Source organism: Elephas maximus, chromosome 22 (genome assembly GCF_024166365.1).
Source record: "Elephas maximus indicus isolate mEleMax1 chromosome 22, mEleMax1 primary haplotype, whole genome shotgun sequence".
In the NCBI taxonomy this organism is placed as follows: Eukaryota; Metazoa; Chordata; class Mammalia; order Proboscidea; family Elephantidae; genus Elephas; species Elephas maximus.
The window spans coordinates 48342644-48356258 of NC_064840.1; the positions used below are offsets into that span (position 1 = coordinate 48342644).

Consider the following 13615-nt stretch of genomic DNA (forward strand, 5'->3'; position numbering starts at 1 on the left):
GTCGTATTAATTGGTCTCCCTTGTAGGCGTATGGATATTATCCTATCACTGACAGCGTTGTACTTCAGGATAGATCTTGAAATGTTCTTTTTGAGGATGAATGCAACACCATTCCTCTTCAAGCTGTCATTCCCAGCATAGCAGACTATATGATTGTCCAATTCAAAATGGCCAATACCAGTCCATTTCAGCTCATGTGCAAAGAGCTAGAGATGGAAAAACAAAAGGGAAGAACATGCTCAGCATTTCTCAAGCTGAAAGAACTGAAGAAAAAATTCAAGCCTCGAGTTGCAATAGTGAAGGATTCTGTGGGGAAAATATTAAACGACGCAGGAAGCATCAACAGAAGATGGAAGGAATACACAGAGTCATTATACCAAAAAGAATCAGTCGACGTTCAATCATTTCAAGAGGTGGCATATGATCAGGAACTAATGGTATTGAAGGAAGACACAATCAACAGCCATGGAAACAGCAGTCAAAAAATCAAAAGATGCATTGCATTGGGTAAATCTGATGCAAAGGACCTCTTTAAAGTGTTGAAGAGCAAAGTTGTCACCTTGAAGGCTAAGGTATGCCTGACCCAAGCTGTGGTATTTTCAATCACATCATATGCATGTCAAAGCTGGGCAATGAATAAGGAAGACCGAAGAAGAACTGATGCCTTTGAACTGTGGTGTTGGCGAAGAATATTGAATATACCATGGACTGCCAAAAAAATGAACAAATCTGTCTTATAAGAAGTAAAACCAGAATGCCCCTTAGAAGCAAGGATGGCGAGACTGCGTCTTACATACTTTGGACATGTTGTCAGGAGGGGTCAGTCCCTGGAGAAGAACACCATGCTTGGCAAAGTACAGGGTCAGTGGAAAAAAGGAAGATCCTCAATGAGGTGGATTGACACAGTGGCTGCAACAATGAGCTCAAGCATAACAATGATTATAAGGATGGCTCAGGACCGGGGAGTGTTTCGTTCTATTGTGCATAGGGTTGCTATGAGTTGGGACCGACTCGACGGCATCTAAAAACAACAACATAGAAAACTAACAGCCAACATCATTCTTAATGGAGAGAGGCTGAAAACATTCCCCTTGAGAACACGAACAAGACAAGGATGCCCTTTATCACCACTCCTATTTAACACTGTGCTGGAAGTTCTAGTTAGAACAATAAGGCAAGAAAAAGAAATAAAGGGCACCCAAACTGGTAAAAGAAGTAAAGCTGCTCCTACTTGCAGATGATATGATATTATACATAGAAAACCTAATCGATTCCATGAGAAAACTACTAGAAAGATTTAACAGAGTAGCAGGGTACAAGGTAAACAAACAAAAATCAGTTGGATTCCTATATACCAATAAAGAGAATGATGAAAAAGAAATCAGGAAAACAATACCATTTATAATAGCCCCTAAAAAAATAAAATAGGAATAAATCTAACCAGGGATGTAGAAGACCTATACAAAGAAAACTACACAACGCTACTGCAAGAAACCAAAAGGGATTTAAACAAATCGAAAAACATACCATGCTCATGGATAGGAAGACTCAACACTGTGAACATGACAATTCTACCCAAAGAAATCTACAAATACAATGCGATCCCAATCTAAAAACCAACAATATTCTTTAAAGAGATGGAAAAACTAATCATTAACTTTATATGGAAAGGGAAGATGCCCAGGAAGTAAAGCACTATTGAAGAAGAAGAATAAAGGAGCAGGACTCTCCTTACCTGACCTCAGAACCTACTATACAGCTACAATAGTCAAAACAGCCTGGTACTGGTTCAGTGACAGATACATTGACCAATGATGGAACGGAATTGAGAACCCAGATGTAAATCCATCCACGTAAGGTCACCCGATCTTTGACAAGGGCCCAAAACCCATCAAATGGGGAAAAGATGGCCTTTTTAACAAATGGTGCTGTCAAAACTAGATGTCCATCTGCAAAAAAATGAAACAGGACCCATACCTCACACCATACACAAAAACTAATTCGAAATGGATCAAAGACCTAAATATAAAACCAAAAGCTATAAAGATCATAGAAAGAAAAATAGGATCAACACTAGAGGCCCCAATACAGACTACAAACATAACTAACAACACACAAACTCCAGAAGATAAGCTAGATAATGGGGATCTTCTAAAAATTAAATACTTATGCGGATCAAAAGACTTCACCGAAAGAGTAAAAAGAGAACCTACAGACTGGGAAAAAAATTTTGGCTATTACAAATTCAACAAAGGTGTAATCTCTAAAACCTACAGGAAAATCCAACAGCTCTACAACAAAAAGACAAATAATACAATTAAGAAATGTGCAAAGGACATAAACAGACACTTCACCAAAGAAGACATTCAAGAGGCTAACAGACATATAAGGAAATGCTCGTAATCACTAGCCATTATGCAAATCAAAACCACAATGATACCATCTTACCGAGCATTACTGACATGAACCAAAAAAAACAGAAAATAACAAATGTTGGAGAGGCTGTGGGGAGACTGAAACTCTTATGCACTGCTGGTGGGAATGCAAGATTTTACAACCATTTTGGAAAATGATAATGGCGCTTCCTTAGAAAGCTAGAAACAGAAATAGCATAAGATCCGGCAATCCCACTCCTAGGACTATATCCTAGTGAAATAAAGGCCGTCACAGGAATAAACATATGCACACCCATGTTCACTGCAGCAATATTCACAATAGCAAAAACATGGGAACAACCTAGATGTCTACCAACAGATGAGTGGATGAACAAACTGTGGTTCATACACACAATGGAGTACTACGGACCGATAAAGAACAATGTTGAATCTATGAAGCATCTCGCAACATGGATGAACCTGGAGGGCATTATGCTGAGTGAAATACGTAAATCACAAAAGGAGAAATATTGTATGAGACCGCTACTATAAAAATTCATGGAAAGGTTTACACACAACAAGAAACAATCTTTGATGGCTATGAGGGAGGGGAGAGGTGGGAATGGAAAAACACTAAATAGACAATAGATAAGTGGTAACTTTGGTGAAGGGTAAGAAAGTACACATTACTGGGGAATGCAGCACAACCTGTATAAGACAAGGTCATGGAAGCTCCACAGAGGGACCGAATTACTGGGCTGAGGGGTGTGGAGACTATGGTCTCTGGGAACATGCAGCTCAGTTGGCATAACATAGTCTCTAAAGAAAATGTTTTACGTTCTACTTCGGTGAGTAGCGTCTTGGGTCTTAAAAGCCTGTGAGCGGCCATCTAAGATACTCAAGTCTCATCCCTTTGGGAGCAAGGGAGAATCAAGAAAACTGAAGACAAAACTAACATGGCCTCCACCAGACTGAATCCAGCACAGCTAGATGGTGCCTGGCTACTGCCACTGACTGCTCTGACAGGGATCACAATAGAGGGTCCTGGACAGAGATAGAAAAATATGGAGAACAAAATTCTAACTCACAAAAAAAGACCAGACTTACTGCCCTGAGATAGACTGGAGAAACCCTAAGAGAATGGCCCCCAGACAAGGTTTTAGCTCAGTAATGAAGTCACTCCCGAGGCTGACCCTTCAGCCAAAGATTAGACAGGCCCATAAAATAAAATGAGACTAAAAGGACACATCAGCCCAGGGGCAAGGACTAGAAGGCAGGAGCGGACAGGAAAGCTGGTAATAGGCAACCCAAGGTTGAGAAGGGACAGTGTTGACATGTCGTGGGGTTGTTAACCAGTTAGTACACATAAAACAATATGTGTATTAACTGTTCAAGGAGAAGCTAGTTTGTTCTATAAACCTTTGCGTAAAGTATAATAAAAAAAAAAAAGAATAAGACAGTTGAAGAAAGCAGGGTAATCTCAAGCAAAAAAATTGCAGGTAAATGAAGCTGGTCTCTATAATATATCGCTGGAGAAAAAAGGTTAGCCCTTGCATCCCTCCACTGAAATTCTCAGGAGGAAAAAAAGAAAACTATAACCATGAGAAATGTGTTAGAACTGTCAAAACTTCATGAGATCAGCTACATGCATTATAAAATGTAATTCACAATTCTTCCTGTTCTTAAAAGGTGTGAAGACTAAATTTTTCATCAAAATAGAAAATAAAGATTAGGAAAAACTGTAAGAATTGGGTTAGACAGGAAAACAATAACCAGTGTCTGGGATTAGGAAAACCTCAAGTTCTAGAATAAAAAAATCTGTTGCCGTCAAGTCGATCCTGACTCATAGCAACTCTACAGGACAGAGTAGAACTGCCCTACAGGGTTTCCAAGGAGCACCTGGTGGAATCGAACTGCTGACCTTTAGGTTAGCAGCCGCAGCTCTTAGCCACTAAGCCACCAGGGTTTCCAAGCTGTAGAATAGTGGTGCTCAAAGATGGGTTCCCAGACCAGTAGCATCAGCATCACCTGGGACCTTGTTAGGAATGCAGATACTTTGGTCTTCCTCAATCCCTAAGAAGCCCTGGTGGCTCAAAGGTTAAGTGCTGAACTACTAACTGAATGGTTGGTGGTTCAAACCCATCCGGCAGCTCTGTGGGAGAAAGCCTTGGCGAATTGTAAGATTACAGCCAAGAGAAAAAAACCCTATAAGGCAGTTCTACTCTGTCACATGGGGTCAGTATGAGTTAGAATTGACTTGATGGCACCCAACAACCCAATCCTACTGAATCGAAAACTCTGGGGATGGAGACTTCTGTGTTTTCACAAGCCCTTTAGGTGGTCCTGATGCTCACTTAAGTTTGAGAACTCCTACCTAGTTCTCAAACAATGCTGGTTCAAGACGACCAACAGCAGAATATGCCCCCTCCCCCGCCCCAAGTATAGGCATACCCACCTATGTTATTATGACTTGCTTGGCATTTACAAAACTAATCAATGTCGGAAAAGGTAAAACAGACATGAAAAAGGGTGAAGGCTATCTGGACGAAGCCTACCAGAGTTATAACCCCATAGAGCTTTTCTACTTTCTCCTTGAGTTCCTGGAAACACGAAGACAACCGTTCATGCAGTGGCTTGAGCTGCTTTGTCAGCTTCTCGCCGTGGATGCGGATCCCTTCCGTCAGCAGAGGCATCTGGAGAGAAGAGCATAAAAAGAATGAAATATGGTTTGGGAAGAGGGATGATTTAGATTTGGAGGCTGGGGAAGAGTGGGTGCTGGGGACGGACAGGTAACCTGGCAAACGGCGCTATCCAATGAGAATGTGACTTCTCAGTTTAGTGCTTGTGAACTGGACACACCTGGATTAATAATCCAGAGAATACAGCCACCAGTGACACCAGCAGGCCCAACACTGGGGAAGGGCTGATAGATGAGGCAAATCTAACCGAATCCTGGGGCATTTCCGTGGGTGAGCAGCTGACAGGTGTAAGCCTTAGCCTAATTTGATGGCTGCGTTTTCTACCACTGATACTGATGTAGTGAGAGAGAAAAATGAGGCCAACAGCTGTCAGCTGGAAACACAGGCCGGGAAACCAATTTGTGGACTTTAGTCTTGGCTCTAAGAAAGTCCCTCTCAACACTGTATGGTTTAGTTGAATGCTATTACTAGGGCTTGGCTGCTTTGCTCCCCCACCCCAAAAGAAGGATGTGATTCCATAGGATTAAAAAAAAAGGTGGGGGGGGACCCTGGAAGCGGGCTTATAGATTTAAACCCTAGAGAACATCTTGCCAGTCATGACTTATGGCTGCCCGTGGTACGCACTGGCAAGCTGTCCAGTCACACATCCTCCTTGTGATATACCTGTAATGCTATGAGTCGCTTCAGCAGCTCAACCTTCTCCTGGTCTTCAGGATGCTCCTGCAAGTACTTTTCAGTAAAAAAAGCCTAAAAACAGAACAAATGCAGGGATTCATTAGAACACATTCCTACCTATGCATTTGACCTTAAAAGGGAGGAGGAAAGCTGGGAAGGATGATAAGACAACCGTTCTACCTGATAAACCAGGAACATCTAACTTAAAATTCATTCCCTTCCTAGAATAGCCCTTATACCTGTGTGGACAATTTGAAAAGATTACTTGCTATATTCTGTGGTCTTTCTGGAATCATGAAACTCCTAACGAGTATATTCTCAACAAGCACCCTCCCCACACACACTCTTATTAATCAAGTAATCATCCACAAAGCCAAATATCATTCATTAACATAAATATTAAAATTTCCGAAGAAACGACATCTAAAGATTACTGATTAAATTAAGCATATAGATATTATAAAGGAAAGGGCACAAAATTAATAGGAACAAAATGTTAGTTTTTTAGCCCCACTTAGTGATACAGGCTGCACCCATTTTTTCACTATGTAAAGTGAGGATTAATTTCTATACTTTCTTACTAACGCCTATCCCAAAAACCTGTTTTGAGGGCAGAAATGAGATATACATACGAAAAGGACTTAAAAATATTAAATGCAGAGTGCCCTTATTATTACACATCAGTACCATGCTACCACCCCTAACATTGTTGGTAAACATTCATGGCTCTCCCTTGCCCCAATGAAGGCACTATAACAGGGGCTCCAGTAAATAAAGCCCAAACTCCAACTCCAAACACAGGTCTTACCATTTTAATGACAGAAGTGACTAAAGAAGAAAAACAAGACAGCAGCAAACATTTCCAACAGAGCCCAAAATGGGAGCTGTATTTTCTCCCTACACCTTAACCTTCATTTCTAAAAGTGCTTACAAAGAAAAACTTTTAAAGTTTCCCCTCTTTCTTTTGCTCCATTACCATGAAACTCAAAGAGTTCTTAAAGCTATGGGATATAGTTATATAAAGGATCGTCCCATTTTGCGTGGAAAACAAAGAAGGTGCAAACTCTTCACCTTGTTGGGCACAGAGTATGTAGCCCAAGTATTGCAAAATACACTTGCAAAATAGCTTACTCTAGCCAGTTTCATTTTTCAAGGGATGGTGAAATAAATGAAAAAGCAGTATTTGCTTAAATCTTTGTCTTAATTTTTCCAAAGGAGCCCTGATGGTTCCATAAAGGAACTGTGGTGGCACAGTGGTTAAGCACTTGGCTGTTAACTGAACGGTCTGTGGTTTGAACCTACCAGGTACTCCAACAGAAAAAGATATGGCAGTCTGCTTCCATGAAGTTGTACTCTGTACTACAGGGTCCTTATGAGTCAGAATCGACTTGATGCGAATGGGTTTGTTTTTTGGTTTTGGTAGCGCAATGGTTAAATACTCAGCTGCTAACCGAAAGGTCAGTGGTTCAAACCTACCAACTGCTCATCAGGAGAAAAGACCTGGAGATCTGCTCCCACAAAGATTACACCCTATGGGGCAGTTCTACTCTGCCATATATGGTCACTATGAGTCAGTAAGTATCAACTCGAAAGCATACAACAACCTTCAGATACAAGCAGTTTAAGGTTTCTAAAGTTAAAAAAAATTTTAACATATTATATGTACTTAAATTCCTAAGGCATCAGTTGGGTCAGGCAGCATCAGAGCTGTATGCTCTGAAATTCATTTTTCCAGCAGAGTCCTGCCTCAAAAGAGAAAGGGCTGAGGAATCACAGAAAACAGCTCCTGTGTTCATGCAATGAATAATGGGCTGGTTTAAAATAGGTCATCTATGCCTGGCTACCATTACTGAACATTTTGTTCAAAGATTCTGTAGAAGAATCCTGTTCCAAAAGGGGAAAATGTAGAACAAAATTTAAAATTCTCATGGAATCCAGACTTTCTAGAGCCACAGAAGCTGGATAAGCCCTCAAAACTACTGCCCTAAGATCATCTTTAAACCTTAAACCAAAAATATTCCCTGAAGTCTTCTTAAAACCAAACAATACGTTAACTAGTAAAGAATATCTGCCTTGAGCATTATGCTCTCTTAAGAAAAATCTATATGGGATCAAACCGACAACAGCAACTTTAAAGGTTAGATAGGAACCTTAGGGGACAGTGAGTTTATGTTAACGAAAGGGTGAGAATGGTTGCATAACTCAAAAAATGTAATCCATGTCGCTGAATTGTACATGTAGAAACTGTTGAATTGATTTATGTCCTGCTGTGTATATTCTCAACAACAAAAATAAATTATAAAAAAATAAAATAGGTCACCTGTATCAGGTATGTAATAATAGATTTCCCAACTGGTTGCAACAGATCATGGAGATTAATGAGTTTGACTTTTTCTTATGCTTAATATGTGTAAAGTCAAATATACTAATTTAAAGTGTAAATCAGTATTTCAAGCTAAAGGTTCTGAAATTTATTTATTTGCCTGTATATCTTTCTTATTTTTTTTTTTTTTTGGCAGGAGCATGACTTTTTGTTTCCAGTGACAAAAATTACAGTGTTAGAATAATCTGATCCAGATTTGTCTTTTCTGTCACATTATGATTGAGGCCAAGTGTTCTTGTTAGGTGCTGTTGACTTGGTTCTGACTCATAGCAACCCCCTGTACAACAGAGCGAAACACTGTCGGGTCCTGCACCATCCTCACAATTGTTATGCATGGGCCCATCGTTGCAGCCACTGTGTCAGTTCATCTCGTTGAGGGTCTTCCTCTCTGCTTCTGACCCTCCACCAAGCATGATGTCCTTCTCCAGGGACTGGTCTCTGCTGATAACATGTCCAAAGTATGTGAAAGAAAGTCTCTCCATCCTCGCTTCTTTCCTTTCTTATTTTTCAATTAGAAAACTATCACATTGGAAAACTTACATGAACCTTATATATTATTCAGATATTCGTATATATGAATCCGAGTTTAGGGGCATTCTGTACAAATTAATACTTGGGAAAAACACCAAAATTGGTATCAGATAACTTATAAGAAAAAATATACACAGAAATCATTATAGTATAAAAAGCCTTTTGTATCTTGAATCCTATTTTTTGTACTGACTTCCACTGTGACACTGGAAATTGTAACTAAAACCCAACATGTGTAAACCAGACCTTCTCTCAGGCATTTGCTGAGTCTGTCCCAGCCGCTGAGCGTGGTAACAGAGAAGAAAGTTACAGAGTTGAAGAGAAAAGAGAAGAAGAGCATTGCAGCGGCAGTCACAGTCATAGCAGTGGCAGCACGACTCATGGAAAACACGCCAAGTACACACTCTGCTCCCAGTGGACTGAGGGAGATGGGAAGGAAACCAGCATTCATGAAGTCCCAACTATGTGTCAAACACCGTATGATGTTCCTCCTGTAAGATATCTCTTCAAGCTTCAGCTTCGTTACAGATCTGAAACCTGGAGCTGAGAGTGGTGTAAGTATCTTGCCCAACAGCACAACAGTGGCCAGTGGAAAGCAGAATTGGGTCACTGCGATGAGCCACACCAAAGCCCACGTTCCTCTTAGGACATTATGTGCAAAAAGAAATAAAAGCATCAGCCCCCTGAATGCCCTCTCACCCTTCCCAGCAAACTCCTTTTCTTTCCACTCACTGTCCAGGCTTCTCCACAGGGGTTTACTTTCCAAACGTTTGTTTTATATTCAAGAAAAAGAAATAATTCAAAATTATTTAGCCCCTGAAAAGTTGTCCTAACAGTTCAAAATCCTACATCTATTAATTTTACTTAATATGTACTGAATGTATGACCTAAGTTTTAAATGGTGCTCTATTCAAACCCTATGCAATGAATTAAAATGTGGTGAGGGCTCCTTTCATGTCCCCCCCCTCCCCAGAATAACAGATACGACACTTAGTTGAACCAATTTAATCGTGGGGTCCGGCCCACCATTTGTTCATGTAGCCTATTAAAAAACCCACTGCCACTGAGCCAACTCTGACTCATAGTGACCCTGTAGGATAGAGTAGAACTGCTCCATAGGGTTTCCAAGGAGAAGCTGGTGGATTCGAGCTGCCGACCTTTTGGTTAGCAGCTGTAGTTCTTAACTGCTGCACCACTAGGGCTCTGCATAACCTAGAGCACCCATGAAGTCAGGGGTGGAGTTGTTGGAAAATAATTCTAAATAGAATGTGGCTCTGCCTTCCCCACAAATGCTGCTCTATTTCTAGAGCATCCTGAGTTCCCGGGCCTAACCACTGGCTTGCTTTTTTCTAGGGGAGAGAGGGAATGGGACAGAGAATAGTGGGTTGATCTTCTTTCAGTGACTCTTACTAGGCTGTAGCCTAACGTTGGCTGGCTTCCTGACTGTCTCTAGCAGGTGTGAGGTCGAGGACAATCTTTTCATTAATTCGACCTACTCATTAATAAAGAGGTCTGTTGTTGTTGTTAGGTGCCATAGAGTCAATTTTCAACTGATAGCGACCCCATGTGATAAAGAAGAACTGCCTCATAGGGTTTTCTAGGGTGCAATCTTTACGGGAGCAGATAGCCAGGTCATTCTCCCACAGAGCCACTGGATGGATTCGTACTGCCAACCCTTTGGTTAGCAGCCAGTGCTTAACTGTCAGAGAAGGTACAAGAAACTAATTCACCAATCACACAGTGTCACTGAGGTAGCCATGGAAACGCTCCAGGCCTGTGTGTCCTGTGGGGTTCTTGAGACCCTGCCTACCTTTTCATAGTTGGAGTATCCCCCCATGACAGCTGGGTCTACAATGCCATTGAGCAGCATGGAGAGCGGGTGCACAGAGAGCGACCGGTCCCAGGCATGCTGCTGAACACAGTTGCTGATCTTCTCGTTGGTAAGCTCCATGGTTTCTATGGCATTCTCCAAAGGGCTGATTTCCTCCTGAGAGATGGAAAGCACCAGAGAAGAAGGGTACTTCGTGAACTCCACAGCAAAGACTGGAAAAAGCTTAAGCATTCCTCTCAAACAGTATAAATTACCTACCACCTATAGGACAGTGTTTTTATTTTTATTTTTTTTATAGGACAGTTAAGCTCTGCTTGTCTTGTTCATGTTTATTTGGATGACCCATTTACTTGAACTGGTGTTGGTAAGCTGCAAAATAAGCTATTTCTTCTAGAAAGCACAATGATGACTTAAAAATTGGAACTATAGAAATTGTGAGAGGAAAAACGCGGAGCTGTAATAATGATAATTCTCTGAGTAGAGCTTCTAGAGAAAGTTTTCAGAAGATTAATGACAATGAACAGCAGGACAGCTTATCCAAAGACACAAAAACGATTAAAATATAATTTAAGTCTGGGAGGAGCTTATGGCTTTATGAGGTCTCAAGATATAAAATATTCCATGGTGCTATGGGGCACAGAGAAAGGGCACCTAACTCTGCTTGGCTGTTTCAGTGATGGCTTCCTGGAGACGCTGGTGCCTGAATTGAATCTCAATAGGAGTTGGTTAAGTTTAGAAGTGGGGAGAGGCATTCCAGGCAGATGAGATGACTCAGTGTTATGGAGGATTGAGACAGCATGAACGAGTAGATTAGTTCTTGTAGAGTCCATAGGACAAGGTAGGAGTGGTAGGAGATGAGGTGCAAAACCGAGACAATAGGCCCTGCCTGTGTGTGCTAAGAAGTGTGGGCTTTATACCCTAGACACTGGGGAGCCACTGAGAGGCTTTCACCTCAGAGTGTTATGGTCAAGTTTCCACTATAGAATTCACACTCTAAGACAGTGAGGAAAATGAAGAGAAGGCAAGACAGGAAGACCAATTTAGGAGGCTTTTTCAAGGGCATCAGCCAGACATGAATGAAGGACCAGAAACAGTGTAGTAGTAGGAGAACTAGAAACAAAGAAAACAGGCTTAATAATTATTAAGGGGGTAAAAGAGGCAGCCTTTGGGGGTGGTAAAGAAGGAGGTGTCCAGGATGACTGGTGACATAATTTGCTAAGAATAAAAGAACAGGAAAGGTTTTAGAACAGGAGAATGTGATTGACAGGAAACTCAAAAGAGGCATTTCAAAAATTGTTTTTGGACAATGGCAGGATCGTTGAGCAGAAAACACTCATTTGCTCATAAAGGAGTCATTCACTGTGAGTAACCTTTAGGGTTGGTGTTGTAACATCGGTTTTATAAAGAGTTCTATTATACAAGCATGTCCTTTATTTCCCTTTTGAAAAAATGATGTTGGCCAGAGGAGGCTAGCTAAGCTAGTGAGAATTGGAGGGGGAATTTAACAAAGGCTGTTATTATATTTGGTGACAGAAGAGATTTTTCTGAGTTCCAATTTCAAATGACTCACTGTTGAAATCTGTTTGACTTCAAACCACTTGAGAATCCCAGGAAAGGTATATGCAGTCGTATACGTGGTCCTTTCAATCCACATGGTCTGGCGTAAGGAAGGAAAATGTGAAATGTTGTTCCCAGGCAAAAGAGCAAAACTCCGTGGCTTAGTTAAATGAGATTCTATTCCCAAATGCCTCCTTAATAAATGGGACAAATACTCTCATAAAATTTAAGGATCTGGGGTGTTTAAAGCTGAAATGGATCATCTACTCAAATCCTCTCACTCTCCACAGATGGTAAACTTGAGGTCTAGGGAGGTGGGACTTGCCCAAGGCCATGTTAATAGCAGGCCCAGGAGCACAGCCAGTTGCTGGACTCTTCAGTCCAGAGCTTTCCACTGAGATGACAGGCTGCTGTCTAGGTAATAAGCACAAGGAGCCTCTGCTGCTAGGGCTGCCAGGAGTTCTGCTGCATAGGCGGGTTAGCTGTAAGGCCTCAATTTTAGATGTCAATTTTACCTTGTCTTAGTGGGTAAAAGGGGTGGACTCACAGCAAATTCATTGTCTGGATCCTTTTCTCCTTTCCGGAATGGCCGGGAATATTTGAACTGCTGCACTTCATTGGCTCTGTAGTAGCTAGGGAAGGACAAAGCAACAATGCTGTATTTCCTCTCTGTTCTGACTTCATCTTCTACAGTTTGATTTTTACCCATTAAGCTATTGTAAAACCGACATAGTCTTCACAGTGAAAAGTTTGAGGCGGTGTACGGTTTGATTTGATTTCACGTTCAAACATTCCTATATACCACAGCTCCCAACTTGGAATGGTACGTGTATTTACATCTATATGTGCAGTCTTATTGTGGAGCTTTGTATCAGTTCTATCAACCCCGCCAGCTTCTCAAGAGAAGGACTTATGTCACCGGGGACCTCACCAGCCAACGGGAAGTCAGCTACTACTCAGTGAACGCTCCCCAGTGGAAATAAGAGCTGGAGGACCAGACACCTAGAACTGAAATTCCTGATTTCCCCCAGCCTAAAAAACGAACATAAAAAATCCCTTTGAGGGGCACACCAGCCCAGGGGCAAGGACTAGAAGGCAGGAGGGGACAGGAAAACTGGTAATGGGGAACCCAAGGTCGAGAAGGGATAGTGTTGACATGTCATGGGGTTGTCATAAAACAATATGTGTACTAACTGTTTAATGAGAAGCTAGTTTGTTCTGTAAACTACAATAAAAAAGAAAAAAAAAAAAACCCTTTGAGTCACCAAGCTTTATGTCACTCAAAATGGGATAAACAATAGATCTTGCAAACTGTAACAAATTTAAGGCTTTGATAATGATGTTCTCCTAGATAAAGAGTGTGAGGGAGACAAATGTCTTAAAAAGAAACCACTTACTTCAAGATCTGCTCGGGCACTGGTTTGTCTTTGTAGCCAGGTGGCAGGCTCATGACTGGCTTCACGGTGAAGCACTGCATGTCTGAGAAGCTTGTTAAGGAAGGGACGGGGCTGGGGCCATGATGGCTTTGTAAGCAGAAAGTACCACCTGTTTCTCCTGCTTCACA

General features: G+C 41.4%; 1 protein-coding gene across 3 annotated transcripts in view; it reads right to left on the minus strand.

Annotated features, from left to right (window-relative positions):
- The window catches only part of DOCK5 (dedicator of cytokinesis 5), a 274051-nt gene that overhangs the window by 61585 nt on the left and 198851 nt on the right, over positions 1 to 13615 (minus strand). For all 3 annotated transcript variants that reach the window (XR_007515000.1, XM_049866956.1, XM_049866957.1), the window contains 6 exons: positions 13449 to 13530; positions 12599 to 12683; positions 12065 to 12151; positions 10474 to 10650; positions 5738 to 5821; positions 4931 to 5068 (listed from right to left, as the gene is read on the minus strand). Coding sequence is in view for 2 of the 3 variants with exons in the window: in XM_049866956.1 (XP_049722913.1) it covers positions 4931 to 5068; positions 5738 to 5821; positions 10474 to 10650; positions 12065 to 12151; positions 12599 to 12683; positions 13449 to 13530 (653 nt within the window). In the remaining variant the exon portion in view is untranslated. The remainder of the gene's footprint in view (positions 1 to 4930; positions 5069 to 5737; positions 5822 to 10473; positions 10651 to 12064; positions 12152 to 12598; positions 12684 to 13448; positions 13531 to 13615) is intronic.